The following is a 15,949-nucleotide window of genomic DNA, read 5'->3' on the forward strand; positions in this document are numbered from 1 at the left end:
TCACCGGTACTGCATCTTCTGGCCACCTCGCTTCTCGATCTTGGCCTGTCTCTTGCTTGCTTGCGGCTGGGGCACACCGGCTGCATCCTGGTATCCACCCCTCATGCCCGTATAGGTGGTGTAAGCGGAATAGGCACTGTAGACGGGGATCACAATCCACAGGAGCCAGGCGTAGTCTCCCACAATGGCAGCCATGACAATGCAGCCATACGTCCAATAGACGACATCCCACATGTACTCAGTCAGGCCCTTGGCTTCGAGGTCTTCGCCAGGTCGCTTGACGGCGCCATCGGCATCGAGGGTGGGGCGCGAGAGGCGCTCGAAGTACAGCTGGATGAGCAGTTGCGGAGCCGAGAGGAGTAGATAGACGATCAATGACTTGCGTGACAGTGAGGCGCGGAAGACGAGGGCACGCAGGAGCCACCAGAGGCCGTGGACGGCGACGGTGATGTAGAGGGTCTGGTTGAGGCGCTGGGCATTGGAAGCCGCGAGCGTCTTGGTGGCTTTCTACGGGGACTGTCAGTGACGGGTGCGTGGGAGTGGGCGGCGGGCGGGCGGGCGTACCTTGGCCATGGTGAAGGTGCGATGTGGCTGTGACTGGCTGGACGTGTGCACAGAAACGTCGTGCGTCTCTAGGCGGGACATTGTTTTGTTACATGTCTTGGCACTCGTAGCGCGTAAACCTACACCTTGACCGCGTCCACCCGCCTGCCCGCAACATCACCACCGCCGCCGCTCCAGCCAACGCCGCCCCGACTATGAGCGCATTACCTTGAGTCTCCGCCCTGTCTCCGCCGCCGCCCAGCAAGCATGTCAGCACCCCCAGGCGTAAATGCCCAGCTGCGCCAGATCGTATACTACCACCTCGACAACGGCTTCGCTGAAAACGCCCTGTTCTTTGCCGGCCGCCTGCACGCCCTCGACCCCCGCAGCCACGATGCCGCGCACCTACTTGCCCTGTGCAACCTCCGTCTGGGGAGATACAAGCAAGCCCTGGACGATGCGCGGGCCAAGGGCAACCACACCCAGCATCTAGGATGCGCCTACGTCTTTGCCCAGGCCTGTCTCGCCCTCGGCCGCTACGAGCAGGGAGCCCAGGCGCTGGAGAAGATGCGCAGTTCCTGGGCAGGGCGCAACCACTGGAGTGAGTATTATAGGAGTAAACACTGGTGACTTGTATTGACATTCGGCACAGACAAGCATTCCGAGACCTCACGACGCCATGTGCCCGACGCCGCCGCCTGCTACTGCATGCTGGGAAAGCTGTACGCAGCCCACGGCGACTCCAAAAAGGCCATTGAACACTTTGTCGCCGCGCTCAAGATCAACTCCTTCATGTGGGATGCCTTCACCGGTCTCTGCGATATTGGCGCCGTCGTCCGCCCTCACAACATCTTCAAAATTACGCCCGACATGCTCCCTCCCGCCTCCTCATACAACCTTCAGCCTAGAATGAATGGCCGCAGCGCGCAGCCGCCTTCATACAACGACGTCGAAAACCCCTTTGTCAACGGCCAAAACATGCACGACGAGCACGCCATGATGGGCGAGGCTGGCGGCCCAGTCCAAATGCGCCCCATAACATCAAGAGCCCGTACCAAGACAAACCCCGAGAGTGATCAGACGGACATTCCGCGGCCCGTGTACCAGAACGGACATAAGAGAACCGTATCTGGCCATTCTCTGCAACAGCCACAGCCCCACTCACAAGCACCGCAGCAACCTCACTCCCATTCACAACAGCAATCGCAACCGTTCGATCCCACAGCAGCTCCCCCACGGCGCAGTGTACGGCTGCTGAACTCCATCACTCAGATTCGGCCTTCAAGTAGCAGACCAGGCGGCACATCAAGCAGAGACCTCGAGTCGAAAGAGCGGCGCGAGCTACGGAAAGCAAGGGCGGCAGCTCCCAAGCCACGCTCAGGGACAGGCTCGACTGTGGGCAGAGTTGTTAGTGGCAACAGGAAACCGCATGTCGACAATTCTGAGCCCTCAAAGCCGGAGAGACCACGGAGCGTGGCGGAGACGACTGTCGCACCGCCCCCAAGAATGGGTCCGCCCGCAGATACTTCACGGGACCGAGATGTCTTGAGCTGGCTCCTGGACCTGCTCCTCAAGATAGCTTCTGGATACAGGCATCTGAGTCGCTATGATGCATCAAAGGCACTTGAGGCATTTGGACTCGTGCCCAAGTCACAGCGGGAAACACCTTGGGTCCTGGCGCAGATCGGCAAGGCCCACTATGAGCGCACCCATTACACAGACGCAGCCAGCACGTTTCGAAAGATACGAGAACTGGCACCTGCTTCCTCAGAGCATATGGAAGTATATTCCAATACGCTCTGGCAGCTCAGGGACGAGGTGGCCTTGGGTCATCTTGCACACACGCTGATGGATCAAGATCGTCTCTCTCCACAAGCTTGGTGTGCACTGGGTAATGCAAGCTCTATAAACGGGCAGCATGACGAAGCCGTCAAATGCTTCGCTCGAGCTACCCAGTTGGATCCAAAGTTCGCCTATGCTTTCACCCTCCAAGGTCATGAGCATGTCGCAAATGAGGAGTTTGATAAAGCCATGGCGGCTTATCGCAACGCCATCAGTGCCGATAACAGGCACTACAACGGTTGGTACGGTCTTGGAAACGTCTACGAGCGTCTGGGCAAGTACGAAGTGGCTGAGAAGCACTATCGGGCAGCGGCGGAGATCAACCAGAACAACGCCATGCTCCTTGTTCGGATAGGCTTGGTGAGTAATCATTGCCCTTATTTGTCTGTCGAATACTAACATGAGTACGCAGGTTCTGGACCGCATGAAGAAGACTGAGCCCGCATTGCTGCAGTTCGAAAACGCGATCAAGATCGAACCACGCTCCGTTATGGCACGCTTCCGCAAATCGCAAGTCCTGCTGAAGTTGAACGCGCCGCAAGAGGCCCTACACGAGCTTCTCTACCTGAAAGACGCTGCTCCAGACGACCCCAACATACATTTTCTGCTAGGTAGGTGTTACAAGAAGTTGCGAGACCGCGCGAGCGCCATCCGCCACCTCACGATAGCCATGAATCTGGACCCGAAGAGCCACGGCGTCATCAAGGAAGTCATGGAAAGTATCGATCAAGAAGACGATGGCGCGTGGAGCAGCGAAGACGAACATTAACGTTGCTACTCCTGTCGCTTTTTTGAACAAAACCCTTTGTCACGAACCGCGTAACTCAATACCCGAAATGACTTCTTTATCCCTACGACAACGCAGCAATCATCTTCATCTTCATCAGCCTTGTCTTTTAGCGCATACCCTTTTCTAGGTTTCCACGTTTGCCTTTTTCTTCTCTTTCTCTATACCCATCATCATGGACTTGGACTTTGCATCATGGGCGCATTGGGGGAGGGGTGTAGCAATAACGCAGCCACAACTTGACGGCTTTTGGCATAATCATGCATTTTGAAGAGGCGTTGCGGTGCTTTGTTTTGCTGGCATTGATGCTGCCCAGTTGGGCTGGCGCAGCGAAGGGGATCACATTGGCGTAGTTTGTAACGAAGACGACTACGAATGACCAATACCCTGGATGACCACCACTGCGTTTTGCGCAGATTCATCGTCTAGTCTTTTGCGAAAAAAGGCGAGATAGGGACTTTCGCGACTTGTACTGTATATCAAAATGCATTGGGATATCCTTACCTCTGCACACATGTTCATCCATTTCAAGATTTCGCACCAACCCCCCTTTCTTCTCTTGTTCTTCACCTCACTCTACTTCAACACAGCAACCAATCTCCCACCACTGACTTCCCGCCGCCTCATCCGATCTAACCCCGCATTCACGCCCTCCAACCCCTCCACCGTACCCACAACATCCGGCGGTACCAACATCCCTTTGGCGAGCAGCCGTTCGCACCACGCACTAAGCGCCTCGCCCACTTGCGGCACTTCGTGGTACAGCTTAATCGGCACACTGTGCAGCACAACGTCTTTCGGTACGTCGTCCTTTGGCAGACCCGTCAAGCCCACGAGATGAGATCGCTGCGCCGTAGAGACGGGGGTATGCGGTGTTGACGGCGGAGTCGGCAGTTTGACCTGTGATGAAGCTGGAACAGTAGGATGAGCAAGAGCGCTCATCAAGTGCCCCGCCGTTTCTCTGCCCAGCGTGTCGAAGCCAAACCGCGCGCCTGTCTTCCCCGTATATGCGCGGATTACTTCCACCGCTCTTCCTGGGTCGTGCGCGTCAACGAGATAATCCGGTCGCGCTGCTTCCGAGGCCAGAAGTCTGGAACCGTGTTTCACTACGTCCGCGACTGCTATGACTTTCACCCCAGCGAGCCGCGCTATCTGCATCGTGACGAACGCACACACCGATCCCGCGCCCCAGATAACCAGGTAGTCTCCGGCCTTGATACGTTCTTTGACGCCGATACTATGGAAACATTCTTGTCGTATATCACCCGGTATATCCTCCTGATCCAGACTCCGTACAATACCGAGAATGTCAGGCCCGTCCTCAATGTCGGAGAAATCGAGGCCGAGACATATCCCTAGTGTGAGGGCGGCGGAGACAAAAGCTACGCCTAGGATACTGCCCGAGTTCAGAGAGAGGTTGGGAGGCAGGCGGATGGTGTTGAAAGTGGATGCGATGCTGTAGTGTTGGTATGCGGCTTTGCGTGGGTCGCGGTAGTCGGTTGAGGGGACGAGGACGCGGTCGCCTTTTTTGATGCGAGACGAGGGTGTTGTTGGGGTGAGGAGAACTGTGCCGCTGTATTCTCGGCCGGAGATGTAGGGGAGGGTTGGAATGCCGAAGTTGTAGTCGCTGGAGGGTTGTTAGTTGATATGTGGGTATGGGGTTGGGTGCGTAGTTCGTACGGTGCTTTCCAGTCGATTGGGTTGAGGCCTACAGCTTGCACTTTTACTAGGAGTTCGCTGTCGTGTTGGATGCTGGGAAGAGGGTGATCGGCGGAGACTTCGTATGGTTGGCGTATCGCATGGAGTTTCAATGCTGGTTGTACCCTGGGAAGCGTCTCTTCTTTGCCCTTTTGCTGGACCCGTTCGATTGTTTTACGTCTCTTTGATATTGTCTCTTTTGAAGACGCTGCTGTGATACTACGAGTCCGCTTGACTTGCAACATCATGAAGATTGAAATTCAGGTTGCTCAGGGTGTGTGCCTTTTGCGTTGGTGGTAGATTGATTCTCCTACAATGCAACTCCTCAACTGGCTTCTGATCGCCAACTTTCGGGTTCCTGTTTGCGATTTCTCCGGGAATGCGCATTTAGATTACTCAAGTAGGTTAGATGCGATCTGCAAGTCTACAATAAAGACTCTCTAGGTGCGCGAATAACTGTTGTCATTGTGGATTAAGATGGCACAATACGCGTAGTCGGCATACTATCAATTTACCGCCTCAACTTACCGTCGCGTAGCGTAGATAGAAGGGCCTACATCGGAGACAAACATATAGTGATACCTCGGAGTTGACGTGATGACGCATCCCGCAGATACCTAAGCGATTGCGTTTGAGAGCGCTCAAAGCACATCATCCGACCTCCAGAAACCACGACACTTCTTCCGCACGATACCATTCGATACTTTGCGAAACAACCATTGATTCCTACCATGACGAAGCGAAACCGAGAGAATGGTGTTGCAAATTCGAAGAATGCAAGGCGAAAGACTGATGCGACACCGAAAGGCAAGAAGAAGCTGATCATCAATGCCTTCGTTGAGATGTGTAAGTTCACGTGACGCCCCCTCATAAAGCCAATCTACATGGGAGAGCAGCAAGTCGATCGAGCAACTTGACATTAGCTAACGATTAACCTCCAATAGGCAGTGGCCATCAGTCACCAGGCCTGTGGAGACATCCTGATGACCGTTCACATGAGTTCAACAACATCGAGCACTGGGTAGAGCTTGCGAAGCTGCTTGAAAATGCCAAAATTCATGGTATCTTCGTAGCCGACGTGCTCGGTGGATATGATGTCTACAATGGCAATCTTGATGCTGCAAAAATATCAGGCGCGCAATGGCCAGTCAATGAGCCTTTGGCCATTGTAAGTGCCATGGCAGCAGTCACCAAGAGTATCGGGTTCGGTGTGACTGTGTCGACAACATATGAACAGCCGTACCACCTTGCTCGGAGATTATCGACGGTCGATCATCTTTCGAAGGGAAGGTGAGACATCTGTTATCCTTACCTGGCTCAGGGACTGACTTGATCTAGGCTTGGTTGGAATGTGAGGAAATGTGCTTCTTCGATCGCTGCATGGATAATAACCTTTACAGATTGTGACCAGCTATCTCGACTCGGCTGCGCGTAACATGGGTATGAAGGAGCAACTGCCGGTTAGTTTTTCGTGTACCTCGGCTTGGCCAGAGACCTTTGCTGATACAGTTCAGCATGATGAGCGCTACGCGCAGGCTGAGGAATATGTGAGGGTCATGTACAAATTGCTAGAGTCTTCTTGGAGAGATGATGCAGTCGTACTGGACCGGAAGAGTGGTGTATACACGGTACCCGATCGGGTGCGCGAGATCAACCACGAGGGAAAGTACTTCAACGTGCCTGGTCCTCACATATGCCAGCCAAGCCCGCAACGTACGCCGCTCATCCTCCAGGCGGGTGCGTCGAAGGCAGGAAAAGCCTTTGCAGCACAAAATGCAGAAGCCATATTTGTCTCCGCCCATGCGCCCGAGGTCTGTGCGAAGAACATCGCAGAAATCCGACACATTGCCTCTTCGCAGTTCGGTCGGGAAGGGAAGAACATCAAGTTTCTTGCCCTTGTAACACCCATCATCGGTCAAACCGAAGAAGAGGCCCAGGCTAAGCTTGCCGATTACCGCAAATATGCGTCCTTGGAAGGGGCGTTGTCGCTGTTCTGTGGTTGGACTGGCATTGATCTTGGAAAATACGGAGACGATGAGGAACTGCGTCACGTCGAGAGCAACGCTGTGCGGTCTACTGTCGAAGGCTACGCTCGGTTCTCCCCTGGAACCTCCAAATGGACGAAGCATACAGTCGCGGAGCACGTGAGCATCGGTGGAAACGGTCCCATTCTTGTTGGAACCCCAACCCAAGTTGCGGATGGGTTGCAAGTCTGGATTGACGAGGCCGACGTTGACGGTTTCAACATGGTGAGTCGTATCCCGGTTATTATGGCAGTATTGACTCTGATGCACGAGCTAGGCGTACGCCGTCTTTCCACAGTCGTTTGTGGACATGATTGAGCTGTTGCTTCCCGAGCTCAAGAAGCGGGGTTTGTTCTGGGACGATTATGCTGTGCCTGGTGGCACTTATCGCGAAAACTTCTATGCGAAGGGAGGACAGAAAGGGCCGCTTGAGGAGCACGTGGCATCGACGTATCGGTGGAAGGCGGGAGTCGATGCTAAGGACCACGTCATTCCGGAGTGAAAAGCAAATGCGATTAAGCAAGCTGAGATGTCGTGTATTTGAACAAAATTAAATGCTCTAAGAGACTCGATACGTCCTAGATCTGGTGTAAGTGACCGAGATGCGATATCAGTGTGCGTCAGCTTGGAGATGTGCATTGTAACGCGATCTTGCTCTGGGTCGCATCCTCCAATGGGGGACGACGCCGTCGATGTCTTCTTGGGCGTCGTAAATTTGTCCTAGTTGCTGTCTCTCTCTAGAGCGCAAAGTCGCGTCAGTGCAGGGGAGCGAGCACGACAACCGCCGCGATTGCTTCGAGCCGATTTCGTCAGCAAGCGGAGAAAAGACGTGATTGCACTTCTGCCCGACCGGCGGCTCTGCAGGCCGGGAAAAGATAGCGCATCTAACAGCGTCTTACGGCATCGGTGCTTGGGAACAAAGTTGGTGATAGCGACGCAGCTTACCCCGGGGCTTTAAAGTCGTCATGGGTAGAGACATGCGTCCGACGAGAGGGCATCATTCCAGGGACAGCGAGGACACGCACCGCTTCCATAATGACGCCAAGCCCAATTCCAGCAACCGCGGCCAATCTAACGGCTTCGGGGCAAGAGTCAACACCATCGCGACGCGTCGCACAGCTTGCAGAACATCTCGCGTCAGCAGAATGCACCAAACAAGATGAATCTCACGCTGCCTTACCAACTTCTTACCCCGTTTCGAAGCTGCAGTTGAGCCCAACGCAGTACATCGATCATGTACGAAGCCTCCGCGTCGCTGTCATCGGTGCCGGTCTAGCTGGTATCAATGCAGGTATCCTTCTGCCAGCGAAAGTGCCGGGCATCGACTTGACCATCTTTGAGAAGAACGACGATGTTGTAAGTGCATGCAAGAGTTGTGGGAGAAAATCGCGCTGACAACGTGCAGAGTGGCACGTGGCTTGAGAACGTGTACCCCGGCGTACGATGCGACATTCCATCTCATGTGTATCAAGCGACATACTCACCCAATACGCAATGGTCTGAGATCTTCGCGCGAGGCGCTGAGATCCGTGACTATTGGCAGGCGCAGGCTAAGAAGCACGACGTCTACAAGTATGTCAGACTTCGGCACCGCGTCGACGAAGCAGAATGGGATGATGCACAGTCCAAATGGCGGGTGACAGTGCGGAACCTCAAAGATGAGACCACATCGACGGAGACCTTCGATTTCGTCATCACCGCCATTGGCCGGTTCAACTCTTGGAAGCTACCAGATTATCCGGGCTTGAACGACTACCAAGGCCATCTAAGACACACATCGAACTGGGACGTTTCGTTCGATCCGACGGGCAAGAAGGTCGCTGTCATTGGGAATGGCGCAAGCGGTATTCAGGTCGTGCCAAACCTACAGCCCATTGCAAAACACATCACTCACTTCGTTCGTAATCCAACGTGGATCGCGACATCGTGGGCAGGCGATGAGCGGACCTTTGAGCCACAGCCATACTCGCAGGAACAGCGCAAGGCTCTGGAAGACCCTGGAGTGTATCTGGCCTTCAGGAAAGATCTTGAAGATAGATACTGGAGACGATTCCGTGCCATGATTCGTGGATCAACCGAGAATCAGGGCATGCGAGAGCAATTCATCGATGTCATGAAGAAGCGGGTAGCGCAAAAACCCGAACTGCTCGATGGATTGATACCAGATTTTGCCCCGCACTGCAGACGACTCACACCGGGGCCTGGCTACTTGGAGTCTCTCACCGAAGCGAACGTGGAGCTTGTCAAGTCGCCTATCAAGCGTTTCACACCTACAGGTATCGAAACGAGCGATGGCAGAACGTTCGACTTTGATGCGATATTCTGTGCGACTGGTGCCAACACCGATCTCGTTCCACCATTTTCGATCAAAGCGCGCGGAGAGGATCTCCACGAAGCATGGAAGCCCGGAGGTAAATGGGGCTTTCCTTACACATATTTAGGTCTGGCTACACCCGGTTTCCCCAACCTATTCTTCCTAGCCGGACCGCATGCTACGGGGCCTTCGGGTACAGTGCCACATGGCGTAGAGACGTCACTCACTTACTTCGCCAAAGTACTTCGCAAAGTCTCTTCACAAGGACTTAAGTCCTTATCACCATCGAAAGAGGCAACGGATGACTTTGTCGACTACTGTGACGCTTTCTTCCCGACCACAGTCTTGACCGATAAGTGTTCGTCTTGGAACAATGGCGGAATTCCTGGACAGCGTATTCACGGCTTATGGCCTGGTTCAGCTGCACACTTTACCATAGCTAGACGGGAGCCCCGATGGGAAGATTGGGAGTACGAACGCGAACACAAGGGCAATCGCTTCGCCTATTTTGGGAATGGGTACACTGAGGCAGAGCTCGATGAATCGACTGACTTGACCTCATATCTCAAGGCGCCTGGCCAGGAAGTAGATTTGAGGGATCTTCATGAGCGCTGGTGGGATGTGCCGGGTGTAGAGAGGAAACCATAGATACTCGTATCGAGCTGTTCGAATAAATGAGTGCATACTCGCTCGCCTGCAGACGATCTACTCGCAAATTGGCCCGCTCCAAAAGGTTCGTGGTTTCTCGCTACAAGTCACACTCTTTTCGAATGTCACATCTTGCACTGTGGTTCATAATCTTGGATGGAGATTGCGTGATTACGCTACTGTTCTTACCGCGGTTTCGTCAGTATGGACTAGGCCTTATCTCGTACCCACACCGACCGTTGAGGATGACTGCCCCATATCGCATCGTCAAGTACCTTGGAGATGGCGTGCTATCCCATCATCATGCCGTGTCCGAGGTACGACCGGGACAGCATACCGTCAGGCCTTTCGCTGCGTCTGGAGATTTTCCGATGAATCTGGGACGATGTTTTGGGAATACCGGAGACGCGGCTCACTAATTGCACAGGCTTTGTATCGAGTGGAGCTCGGTAACTTCCTGTGCCGAGTATGCAGCTGTATGGCGCGTTGTACTAACGCAGTGTGGCATGAAGCATTTTCGCGACGTGTAGTCGCTATATCTATCAAATGGGTCAGAGACGCCGAGTATGACGGGCATCAGAACTCCTATCCATTTGGCATCGCCTTTCTGCAGGAGTGTTGACCATGGCCAACTCAGACACCTCGATTGAGTATGGCAGCGACGAAGGAGTTGAGAAGCGAGACTATCCAGGTGAGCATCAAAGTATCCAATACCCAAACAAAATAGACTCACAGATAGCAGTCAAATGGTACCGCTCAACGTTTTTCAACATGACCATCTTGGGACTCTGCAACTTCAGCGCACCAGGTATCTGGGGCGCAATGAACAGTCTCGGTGCCGGCGGAGCCCAATCACCACATCTCGTCAACGCAGGCAACGCACTTACATTCTGTCTCATGGTCGTGAGCTGCTATTTCAGTAGCGTAATAGTGCATTACGTGGGCATCAAAGGAGCACTGATCTTTGGAACGTAAGCAACCACACCCCGTATGAGCGCATAGCATTACTAACGCGAACGACAGCATCGGCTACGCCCCCTACGCAGCAGCGCTCTACACAAACAACCGCTTCGGAACCGAGTGGTTCATCTACCTCGGCTCCTCCCTTTGCGGCATCTCAGCAGGGGTCTTCTGGATGGCCGAAGCTGCGATCGCGATTGCATACCCCGAACCATGGAACAAAGGAAAGGCACTGGGGTATTGGCTCACATACCGGCTTGCTGGCCAGATTCTTGGAGGAGCTATCAACCTTGGTTTAAACGCAGATCGCGATCAAGCTGGTAAAGTCACATACACCGTGTATCTGATCTTCATCGCTTTGCAATGTGTTGGACCTGTGGTGGGACTGTTCCTGAATAGTCCGGGTAAAGTCCAGAGGAAGGACGGGAAGAAAGTCAATTTGGCTATCCTAGAGAACCCATGGGTCGAGATCAAGGAAATTACGAGGCTGTTCTTCACCAGGCGCTTCTTACTCATCCTTCTTTGGATCGGGCAAGCTGTCTTCGCTGAGGCAGTATTCTTTACCTATCTTGCTCGTAAGTTATACCGCTTACCTTCGGAAAACATGAAGAGCGCCCAGTACTGATTGAAAAACAGTATGGTTCTCCGTGCGTGCCCGCGCTCTCGGGTCGTTCCTCTCCGGCATCATCGCAGTGACCTGTGGAAACCTACTCGGCCAATACCTCGACCGCACCAAGATTCCTCTGCGTGCCCGCGCACGCAGTACCTTCTGGGTCATCGTCGTTCTACAAGGCGCCTGGTGGCTCTGGGCAACGATACTCGTCACTGAGTTTCGCGATTCGAAACCAACATACGATTGGACGTCACCTGGCTTTGGGCGCGCTTTCGCCGTCTTCATCTTTCTGACTGCTGGCTTTCAACTCAACTACCTGTTCCTATACTTCATCATTGGCAAGTTAGCGGTAGACGAGCCTGAGGTCATTCGTTATGCCGCGTTGTTGAGAGGGAGTGAGAGTGCTTGGCAGGCTGTCAGTTACGGTATTACGAGTCTGACTGTATTTGCTGAAGTTGGAGCTGTGTATTGGAATTTTGCGTTGTGGGGTGTGGCGATATGGCCGGCATGGTTGGTTTTGAGGGAGTTTGGGGTTGGGGAGAAGGTGTCCCACACACAGCCTGTCGAGAGTGGCTCAGTTGACTACGAACAACAGGAGGTGGAAGGGATACAAAAAGGCTTATCGGGCTGATAGACATATTTGGCAACGGTGGAATACGCGACGCATGTTTGAGACGAAGAAGTATGATGAATTGAACTGTATGGACGCTATGATCAGTTCGCCATGTGAGAAAAGAATGAATAAAATAAATGCACAGAGAACTGCCAGCTTTCCAGTTACAAGAGCCTAGAATTCCCGCCCAGCTACCGACGGTGAGTCCTCATATTTGTAGCACAGCACGCCCTCGCCTTCTTGATTCAACGTATCCAGAACCTCACGCACGGCAACATCTTCGGCCATGAACCCCATCCAGACCGGTGTATCTAGTGTAGTCTGCTCGACGGCGTCAGCGGGAGGTCCAAAGCCCTCTATGGTCCTTGGGCCGCCGATGTCAGTCAGGCGGACGGGGTCGCGGCTCTGCCAGAGCGTCCACATGTAGTCGAGCTGGCAATGGTGAAGCCAGAAGAGCGGGTCGTTGGGGGAGGAGTAGATATCGCTGATCTGAGTAGGGTGTTAGTATGGAAGCACATAGAAAGGGTTGCAATAGGACAAGGTTACGTACGTCACCACCAATAGCCATGTGCCCTAGACCATGCGGCGACTGGAATGCGCTCGTACGGATCTTGTCCTCATCTTTGACGAAACTCAGCCCATCGATGAAAGCCTGGAGCTGGTAGTAGTTCTTTGCTTCCATGGTCGCTGGATAGATGTCTTCCCAACCGGTACTTCCATTGAACAGATCAAAGTCAACAGAGCGCGTCAAGCAGCGCGGGTTTGACGCCAGAGATTCAACAGGCCCGATGTTCAGAGACGCATTTCCAGCGAATGGGCCGTCCTTGATGCAACCATCTGTGCCGGAACCGTCGCCACCAAAAGCCTTCAGCACAGGTGAGGTGTAGATGGAGCCATTGGCGTTGGTGGAAGGGTTGTCGAGAGTCCAGTCCCAGTAGGGTTGTGCACCAGTGTAGTTGCATTCGGAGCGAAGCACAGATTCGAAAACCCAGATGGCGTAGCGGTGCCAAGGTAGGAAGACACCAACCGTGTGAATGCCGTAGATTGTGACGTTGGCTAGAGTAAGATCAGTTAGTATGGGTGTTGTTTCGGTAGGCAATGTCTCCCAAAGGGTACTTACCAGCAGATTCAGGATCATTGGCGAGTGAGGGGACATCTTGACCGCCTGTCGCATTTTGTTAGCTGACATGTATGCTTGTGGATGATGCCTAGTACCAACCTCGTGTAGCGTTGATGTGTAAGGCGACAAAGTCGTCAAACCTGGTCTTCAGAGTGCTGAATACTTCGGTACCCTTGGAAGGCGCCCGCTTCAGACATTGAACGGCATCAATGTAAGCGTTCTGTTCAGAAGCATTGAGAGTGCGCCTAGGAGAATGTCAGTAGGAGCCACAGACGGGTAGCTTTTGCTCCGAAACACATACCACTCTTTCCTGATGCGCGGGTTCGAACAGCTGCCCGCAGTCTCATTGACAGGCAGTGCGCTACATAGCGAAGCGATCGTTAACGAAAGTATGGCTGATAGACGCATGGCGATAGAATTAACAAAAAACGAGTGTGGTGTGAATCAATACCTACTGCGGAACGGAACGCTACCTATATAGAGATTCCACGATATGTCTATGCATCCGAAATATGACAGAGATTAAACCTCCATGAATACGATGAAACGACGTTGAACGGGTCTGCCTTGTAGATCTTATGTCACATTAGTTCACGAGTCGTGCTTCGGTCGCGGTTCCCTCAACGTTGTTGCACCGAGTCTGTGGAGCGGAAGACACAGAGCCACTGGGGATTCGCTGATCAGCATTAGCGTCGGCGTTGCGTGGTCTTGGTGATCTATTTTGATATGTAGCATGTCGGTAGCTCGAAGTCGGATGCGCTGAACAACTAGCACCCGCATCCGACATTGAACTAGGTACCATGTCTCTCGCGTGGTGTACCTAGCAGTCGGTACGTTCAAACGCGCTGTCTGGAAGTAATGTTTCCGCTTTCGGTAAGGGTTGTTTAGCATCGACGCACGCGTTCCGGGGGATTTTAGGGCGTCATGGACCTCTCTGGCCCCATAGTGTTGAAGCTCTGCAAGATGCGATGGTTTAGGGGTGAAGTTCAGTAATCACGTGCCAAGGCGCCTGAGCTCGCATCAATGCGAACCAGGATTATGATGTAAAAATCTGGGGCTGTGCAAACAGTGCAAAATGTTGTCGTAGGTTGGTCAATTGATGTAGGCATCTGGCGGAATGAAGAGATTCTGGGTGCGATTCCCCAATGCGCGCATGCGATGCGATGATGCGCTTGAACCCTGCCAAGTCTCGTCTCAGCAGCCAATCGGGGGGATAGGTTGTCGGGGAATTGTCACGGCGACCCTGTCAGTTCTCCTTCTCCCCACCTCTTCACTTTCCTTATCCTCTCCCCCCGCTTCCTACCTTACTTAATTGCTCCTTCCCCCTCGTGAGCCGACAATGCCATCACTCATGGAGCTTCTACCTATCGCGGTAGCTTTTGCTGCAGTTATAGGAGGTTTCCTCTGGTACAGCAGCAGCAGCGGTGGAAGCCGCAAGGTGCTGAAGCCGACGGAATTCCAGGACTTCAAGCTCTCGGAGAAGACTGTCCTCTCGCACAATACCGCCATCTACCGCTTCGACCTCCCCCGCCCAACCGACACCCTCGGCCTTCCCATCGGCCAGCACATCTCCCTCGCCGCTACCATTGCCGGTCAGCCCAAAGAAGTCGTCCGCTCGTACACACCGATCACATCCGACGAAGACAAGGGCCATGTCGACCTGCTCATCAAGTCATACCCAACCGGCAACATCTCCAAGCACGTCGCGAGCTTGAAGATTGGAGACACAATCAAGGTCAAAGGCCCCAAGGGAGCTATGGTCTACACACCCAACATGGTTAGGCATTTCGGTATGATCGCTGGTGGCACTGGTATCACGCCCATGCTCCAGATCGCGAAGGCCATCATGCGCGGACGCTCTACTGGTGACAAGACCGCCGTCGACCTCATTTTCGCCAACGTCAACCCCGAGGATATCCTGCTCAAGGACGACTTGGATGCGCTAGCGGCCAAGGACCCCAAGTTCAATGTCCACTACGTTCTGAACAACCCACCCGAGAACTGGACCGGCGGCACTGGTTTCGTTACTGCCGACATGATCAAGGAGAAGCTGCCCGCGCCTGCGAGCGATGTTAAGATCCTCATTTGCGGACCACCGCCCATGGTTGCGGCCATGAAGAAGGCAACCGAGAGCCTGGGTTACGCCAAGGCAAAGCCAGTCAGCAAGCTCGAGGACCAAGTCTTCTGCTTCTAGATGCTGGGGATGTTGGTTCGCCAGATATATTAATTAGATATTGACATCTTCGACTAATTGATACCATTGCACTACGCCATAATGCTCACTTTAACACCACTGAATCACTTTGTGCGTGCATGTTGTTATGCTGAAGCTCGTTCGTATTACAAAACTCCACTGACTAGCATTCAATGGAAGCCTACTATAGCAAAGTAGAAGAAGAACAATTGCAAAATAATTACATGTATGTAAAACACTTAAAGCGCTCATCCTCGACGTCCAAAAGATATCATGATGCTAACGCGAAACGCCTTGCAAAAAATAACAAAACCATGCGAATGCCAACCGGACCCAGGGTATTCAGAGCTCGTAGCGCAGCGTAACACAACAGTCCAGCAGCCGCCTAAATAAACGCCCTCGACCTGATTACAACACGAACCGTTCTCTTCCTCTTGATAGTACCAGTACCCGCAGCGCCAATACCGCCAACAGCGCTATCCCCATCGTCACCGGGTGTAGCCTCGTCCTCGTCATCCGTAATCTCTACATCCATTTGATCGCCCTCAAGTGGGAAACCACCTGGTGTATCATTCCCCAGAACCTTTGCCAGG

The 15,949-nt window shown here is 53.4% G+C and overlaps 8 protein-coding genes across 8 annotated transcripts; 5 read left to right on the plus strand and 3 right to left on the minus strand.

Annotated features, from left to right (window-relative positions):
* On the minus strand, window positions 1–573 carry J4E90_003532 (uncharacterized protein; the record flags this gene model as incomplete). The annotated part of the gene is made up of 2 exons (XM_051433101.1): window positions 1–507; window positions 565–573. 2 exons carry the CDS (start codon window positions 571–573, stop codon window positions 1–3), a joined length of 516 nt encoding a protein of 171 aa, XP_051292999.1.
* A 237-nt stretch (window positions 574–810) lies between these two features.
* Window positions 811–3,154, plus strand: J4E90_003533 (uncharacterized protein; the record flags this gene model as incomplete). Its single annotated transcript, XM_051433102.1, has 3 exons — window positions 811–1,144; window positions 1,196–2,745; window positions 2,798–3,154. The coding sequence occupies 3 exons, from the start codon at window positions 811–813 to the stop codon at window positions 3,152–3,154; spliced, it is 2,241 nt and encodes a 746-aa protein (XP_051293000.1).
* A 784-nt stretch (window positions 3,155–3,938) lies between these two features.
* Window positions 3,939–5,115, minus strand: J4E90_003534 (uncharacterized protein; the record flags this gene model as incomplete). Its single annotated transcript, XM_051433103.1, has 3 exons — window positions 3,939–3,950; window positions 4,349–4,799; window positions 4,853–5,115. 3 exons carry the CDS (start codon window positions 5,113–5,115, stop codon window positions 3,939–3,941), a joined length of 726 nt encoding a protein of 241 aa, XP_051293001.1.
* A 486-nt stretch (window positions 5,116–5,601) lies between these two features.
* On the plus strand, window positions 5,602–7,396 carry J4E90_003535 (uncharacterized protein; the record flags this gene model as incomplete). The annotated part of the gene is made up of 6 exons (XM_051433104.1): window positions 5,602–5,716; window positions 5,815–6,160; window positions 6,209–6,221; window positions 6,271–6,330; window positions 6,385–7,119; window positions 7,172–7,396. The coding sequence occupies 6 exons, from the start codon at window positions 5,602–5,604 to the stop codon at window positions 7,394–7,396; spliced, it is 1,494 nt and encodes a 497-aa protein (XP_051293002.1).
* A 533-nt stretch (window positions 7,397–7,929) lies between these two features.
* On the plus strand, window positions 7,930–9,856 carry J4E90_003536 (uncharacterized protein; the record flags this gene model as incomplete). Its single annotated transcript, XM_051433105.1, has 2 exons — window positions 7,930–8,250; window positions 8,300–9,856. 2 exons carry the CDS (start codon window positions 7,930–7,932, stop codon window positions 9,854–9,856), a joined length of 1,878 nt encoding a protein of 625 aa, XP_051293003.1.
* A 624-nt stretch (window positions 9,857–10,480) lies between these two features.
* On the plus strand, window positions 10,481–12,060 carry J4E90_003537 (uncharacterized protein; the record flags this gene model as incomplete). The annotated part of the gene is made up of 4 exons (XM_051433106.1): window positions 10,481–10,547; window positions 10,599–10,827; window positions 10,880–11,391; window positions 11,453–12,060. The coding sequence occupies 4 exons, from the start codon at window positions 10,481–10,483 to the stop codon at window positions 12,058–12,060; spliced, it is 1,416 nt and encodes a 471-aa protein (XP_051293004.1).
* A 156-nt stretch (window positions 12,061–12,216) lies between these two features.
* Window positions 12,217–13,570, minus strand: J4E90_003538 (uncharacterized protein; the record flags this gene model as incomplete). The annotated part of the gene is made up of 5 exons (XM_051433107.1): window positions 12,217–12,531; window positions 12,593–13,098; window positions 13,163–13,207; window positions 13,262–13,407; window positions 13,464–13,570. The coding sequence occupies 5 exons, from the start codon at window positions 13,568–13,570 to the stop codon at window positions 12,217–12,219; spliced, it is 1,119 nt and encodes a 372-aa protein (XP_051293005.1).
* Window positions 13,571–14,513: 943 nt separating this feature from the next.
* On the plus strand, window positions 14,514–15,356 carry CBR1 (NADH-cytochrome b5 reductase; the record flags this gene model as incomplete). The annotated part of the gene is made up of 1 exon (XM_051433108.1): window positions 14,514–15,356. One exon carries the CDS (start codon window positions 14,514–14,516, stop codon window positions 15,354–15,356), a length of 843 nt encoding a protein of 280 aa, XP_051293006.1.
* Window positions 15,357–15,949: the final 593 nt, after the last annotated feature.

This window comes from Alternaria incomplexa (assembly GCF_024043165.1).
Source record: "Alternaria incomplexa strain BMP 0042 chromosome Unknown scaffold_4, whole genome shotgun sequence".
NCBI lineage: Eukaryota > Fungi > Ascomycota > Dothideomycetes > Pleosporales > Pleosporaceae > Alternaria > Alternaria incomplexa.